This window comes from Salvelinus alpinus, chromosome 25 (assembly GCF_045679555.1).
Source record: "Salvelinus alpinus chromosome 25, SLU_Salpinus.1, whole genome shotgun sequence".
Classification (NCBI taxonomy): domain Eukaryota; kingdom Metazoa; phylum Chordata; class Actinopteri; order Salmoniformes; family Salmonidae; genus Salvelinus; species Salvelinus alpinus.
This window is the reverse complement of record NC_092110.1, coordinates 29,651,091-29,656,065: the sequence shown is the minus strand read 5'-3', so window position 1 is coordinate 29,656,065 and position 4,975 is coordinate 29,651,091. Positions and strand designations below refer to the sequence as shown.

At 40.1% G+C, this 4,975-nt stretch overlaps 1 protein-coding gene across 1 annotated transcript; it reads right to left on the bottom strand.

Annotated features, from left to right (window-relative positions):
* Nucleotides 1-1,316: 1,316 nt before the first annotated feature.
* On the bottom strand, nucleotides 1,317-4,158 carry LOC139553098 (piggyBac transposable element-derived protein 4-like). Its single transcript, XM_071365052.1, has 2 exons — nucleotides 4,124-4,158; nucleotides 1,317-3,072 (listed from the first exon to the last, which is right to left on the bottom strand). The coding sequence occupies exons 1-2, from the start codon at nucleotides 4,156-4,158 to the stop codon at nucleotides 1,317-1,319; spliced, it is 1,791 nt and encodes a 596-aa protein (XP_071221153.1).
* Between the last annotated feature and the right edge of the window lie 817 nt (nucleotides 4,159-4,975).

Below are 4,975 nucleotides of genomic sequence, written 5' to 3'. Positions count from 1 at the left end.
AGTATAACAGAACTCATATGGCAGGCAAACTTCCAAACAGGAAGTGGAAATTCTGAGGCTGGTGTTTTTTCTACTCATCACCTATTCAAATCCCAGGAAGATATGGATTTGTTTGCACTTCCTACGCCTTCCACTAGATGTCAAAAGTTGGTAGAACGTTGAATGAAGTGTATACTGTGATGTGGGACCGGATGGGAGGTGTTTTAGTTAGTGGTCTGCCAGATTGCCAGTTCCTGGTCATTCCTCATGATATCGCCTTGCATTCCATAACTTTTACAGACACAAAGGAATGCTCCGGTTGGAACGTTATTGGATATATATGATAACAACATCCTGAAGATTGATTCTCTACTAAGTTTGACCAGTTTATTCGACTTGTAATATAACTTTTTAAAGTTTTCGTCTGACGTTATGTGTCACTTGCACGAGCGTTTGGATATGTGTACTAAACGCGCTAGCAAAAGCAGCTATTTGGACATAAATAATTGACATTATCGAACAAAACAACACTTTATTGTCGAACTAGGATTCCTGGGAATGCATTCTGATGAAGATATTCAAAGGTAAGGGAATATTTATGATGTAATTTCGTATTTCTGTTGACTCCAACATGGCGGAAAAATGTTATTTATATTTGAGCGCCGTCTCAGAGCGCCGTCTCAGATTAAAGTTTTTCTAAAATCTGACACAGCGGTTGCATTAAAACCTCTTTGGGATTGCCCCCCTTTTTCTCAATTTCCGCCTGAAAACATACCCTAATCTAACTGCTTGTAGCTCAGGCCTAGAAGGAAGGATATGCATATTCTTGGTATCATTTGAAAGGAAACATTCTGAAGTTTGTGTAAATGTGAATTGAATGTAGGAGAATATAACACAATAGATCTGGTAGAAGAAAATACAAGGAAATCAACAGACGTTTTTTGTTCTTTTACTGTTGTTGCATCTTTAAAAATCAACAAGAAAGGCCAAACATTCAGTTATGATACTGGGGATCATTTCAAATGAGAACATAGGTAGGCAACAGTATTTTACCAAAGTTTCAGATGGATACATTCAGGAATGAGTGAGGTACATGCCATTGAGCATGAAGTCAACCAGGTGTCCCTCACAAGTTTCCCAAATGTACCCAAGTGGCCGAATTGGTACAATGATACAAAACCTATATACAAAATACAAAACAATTATTCTAACATACCCCAAAAAATATATATTTGAAAAATTCAAGAAGAAAAAATGAATATTTCAAAAAAATAAAAAAATAACAAGGGGAACTATTTACACTTCAAATGTTCAATCATGTGAAGACTCTCTGTCCTCTAAACAATGTTGCGCTCCTGATGCCATATCCCATAGCAGTCTCTCTCTGGTGTGAAACAGAGGGTCACAGCACAGGTGGTGCAGGTGACAGGGGACTTCTTGTGGCACAGGGCACAACGAAGCCGCCCTACTGTGCCCCTTTTCCCCCGAGGCACATCCCTGCCTGCAATGATGAACTTCAGCATGTGCGTACCGCTGGTTGGAGCAGAAGGGACAGAGGTAGAGGGGACAGAAGGTGCTACAGTGTTCTTGCTGTAGTTAGCAAGCTCCTGGATGAGCTGCTCCCTAAAGGCTAGCTGTGAGATGGGGGGCTGTCCACAGTTCTTGGCCATTTCCTTCTGGAGGATGAAGGAATTCACCACAGCAATGTCAATAAAATGATAGAACAGCGTTTTGTACCATTTCATGGTTTTGTGAAGGACATTATAATATCCTATCAGCGCATCCGATAGGTCTACACCCCCCATGCTCTTGTTGTAATCCCTCACAGCATCTGGAATGGGGACATTTCTGGCAGTCCAAGCGCCTGTAGGACCTTTCAAACGTCGAACAACGTGATCCCCACCGAACGACTTGTGAATAGTGGAACACATGACTACCTCTCGAGTGTCCATCCACTTCACAAACAGCAAACCATCTTCACGGATCCATCTCATGGTACCCCGCTCAGCCCGCTTAGGCATGTCGTTTACCCTGGTTTTTGGAAAACCCACTCGGTTGGTCCGAATGGTGCCACAGGCCCACATCTCCAGCTTCCTCAGGTCTGTGAACAGGGTAGGGCTTGTGTAGAAGTTGTCTACAAATAGTTTGTAGCCCTTCCCCAGCAGCTGGAAATCTAATAACTGCATCACAGAATCATAACTGAGTCCCTTACCGCTCGCACAAGTGTTCTTCCCCTCATAGACAAAAAAATTGCATGTGTATGCACACGCAGAATCGGCCAAAACAAACAGCTTGTATCCCCATTTTGTCGGTTTGTTGCGCATGTACTGTTTTAGGCCAATTCTGGCCTTTGAGGCTACCATTCTCTCATCTATGGAAAGGTTCTGGGCGGGCTGAAAATAGGTCTTGCATGCCTCAACGATATCGTGGTAGAGAGGTTTGATCTTGCAGAGCTTATCAAACCCTGCTGTGCCTCGTTTCGCCTCGTTGTCCTTATCAACCTCTGGGTCACTAATGTGAAGTGCCCGTGAAATTGTCAGAAACCTAGTACAAGACATGACCGTTGAGGGGAAAGGCAGTTGATAGAGGGGTGCAGTTTTCCAGTAGTCTTTCAGGGTTTTCAACTTCACCAGCCCCATGTAAATGACCATAGACAGGTAGCAAAACAGATCTGAAATGGAAATGTCCTTCCATGCCTCTGTCTTGCCTTCCTGCTTCTTAGCCCCATATTTATTAGTGTTCATCACCAGGGTATCAACAACTGCCGAGGTGAAGAACAACTGGAAAAGTTGCATGGGGCTGTATTTAGAAGTTGGGTCCAATTGAGGGCCTACTGGGCGTTTTGGGCGGAAAAGTGGAGGTGGTGGGGCCACATCCTCCTCAAGAACAGAGTGCCAACGGTCCTCCTCCGCTCTGGCAGGTTCCACGCTGGACGGTTCCACGCTGCCCTTCCTCCGCTTCCTTGCCGCCGGCTTACCACCCCTTGATGGCCGGGCGGGGGTAGGTGTGGTGCCGGATACAGCCGGGGTCCAGCTGGATGGACCAGCTTCAGTGGGGGATTTTCTCCTTGGCTCCCAATCAGAATCGCTGGGACTGTGAAATAAACACAGACACATATTATATATACACAATTTGTGACCATGGGGAGGTTTTGTCAATTCCATTTTAGATATAAAATACATGGAAACAATTAGGTAATAATTATACAGACACATAATATATATACACAATTTGTGACCATGGGGAGGTTTTGTCAATTCCATTTTAGATATAAAATACATGGAAACAATTAGGTAATAATTATACAGACACATAATATATATACACAATTTGTGACCATGGGGAGGTTTTGTCAATTCCATTTTAGATATAAAATACATGGAAACAATTAGGTAATAATTATACAGACACATAATATATATACACAATTTGTGACCATGGGGAGGTTTTGTCAATTCCATTTTAGATATAAAATACATGGAAACAATTAGGTAATAATTATACAGACACATAATATATATACACAATTTGTGACCATGGGGAGGTTTTGTCAATTCCATTTTAGATATAAAATACATGGAAACAATTAGGTAATAATTATACAGACACATAATATATATACACAATTTGTGACCATGGGGAGGTTTTGTCAATTCCATTTTAGATATAAAATACATGGAAACAATTAGGTAATAATTATACAGACACATAATATATATACACAATTTGTGACCATGGGGAGGTTTTGTCAATTCCATTTTAGATATAAAATACATGGAAACAATTAGGTAATAATTATACAGACACATAATATATATACACAATTTGTGACCATGGGGAGGTTTTGTCAATTCCATTTTAGATATAAAATACATGGAAACAATTAGGTAATAATTATACAGACACATAATATATATACACAATTTGTGACCATGGTGAGGTTTTGTCAATTCCATTTTAGATATAAAATACATGGGAACAATTAGGAAACAACAAATATGTACTTTCTACATTTCAATATACTTGTGTACTTTTATATTTCATGTCCTAGTCATATTTTTATATAAGGCAAATAAAATACAATATCTCAAACAACTCAAATGAATTATATTTGATATTACTAATTTCAAACAACGTTACTCACCGATCCAAAACTGCGTCTTCACCGTGGAGGAACATGTCTTCAAATTCTGAATCCACGGATTCAATCTCACTGGATTCATTTAGATTTAGTTCACTATCACTAGATCTCTCTATTTCATCAATTATATCGTGAATATCTGTGTACCTGGTCTTGGTCTTTGATTTTGCTGATTTATTAGCCATTATTGTAACTAGAAAATGCTCAGAAAAAAACGTTTGCGGCGCGTAAAACGGCAGGGATCCTTCTGGTAGAGTTTTCAATGGCGAATAGCCTGTGTACGCATGGCTTTACAACGAAGCCTATTATTTCCGGGTAGAACCATTGCATATGCCCATGTACCTCTGTTCATTGGCTATCTATCCAGCTAGATTTCAAGAAGATCAGTGGTCATTGGTCCGAAATACAGTCAATCAACGAAGGACAGGTCATTCGATTGGCGCGTCAGGAGGTCGTTGTTTGGTCTGTTCAAATCAATTTGTTTCGGTCAATATGTCCCGGGAAAAGAACCATGAAGTTTGGTTGTTTTACTAACAAACAGAGGATTCTAATGAAACCGAACTTGACTTGATAAACGTCCCTTTAGAGTGAGTAATTACAATGAACGTTACGTCCAAAGTTGAAGGAGGCTGAATTTTCCACACAAGCCGTTCACAAAATGTTTCGTGTTAGGCTATAAAAATGGATTATATCGAACAAAAAGCCACTTGATTGTTTCGTCGTGACCTTTAGGATTGCCAAAAGAAGAAAATTTCCTAAGGTAACTGATGATTTTTATTGCTATTTCTGACTTTCGTGACTAATGTACTTTGTTGTAACTGTACCTAATGTGTTGTTTACTGATCGATAATCGCT

What these genes read in the sequence shown, in the direction of transcription:
- LOC139553098 (XM_071365052.1), bottom strand. Translation starts at nt 4,158, where the DNA reads ATGTTCCTCCACGGTGAAGACGCAGTTTTGGATCG. An exon ending in GAAGACGCAGTTTTGGATCG is followed by an intron (nt 3,073 to 4,123) that starts GTGAGTAACGTT and finishes TTTATTTCACAG; the next exon opens with TCCCAGCGATTCTGATTGGG.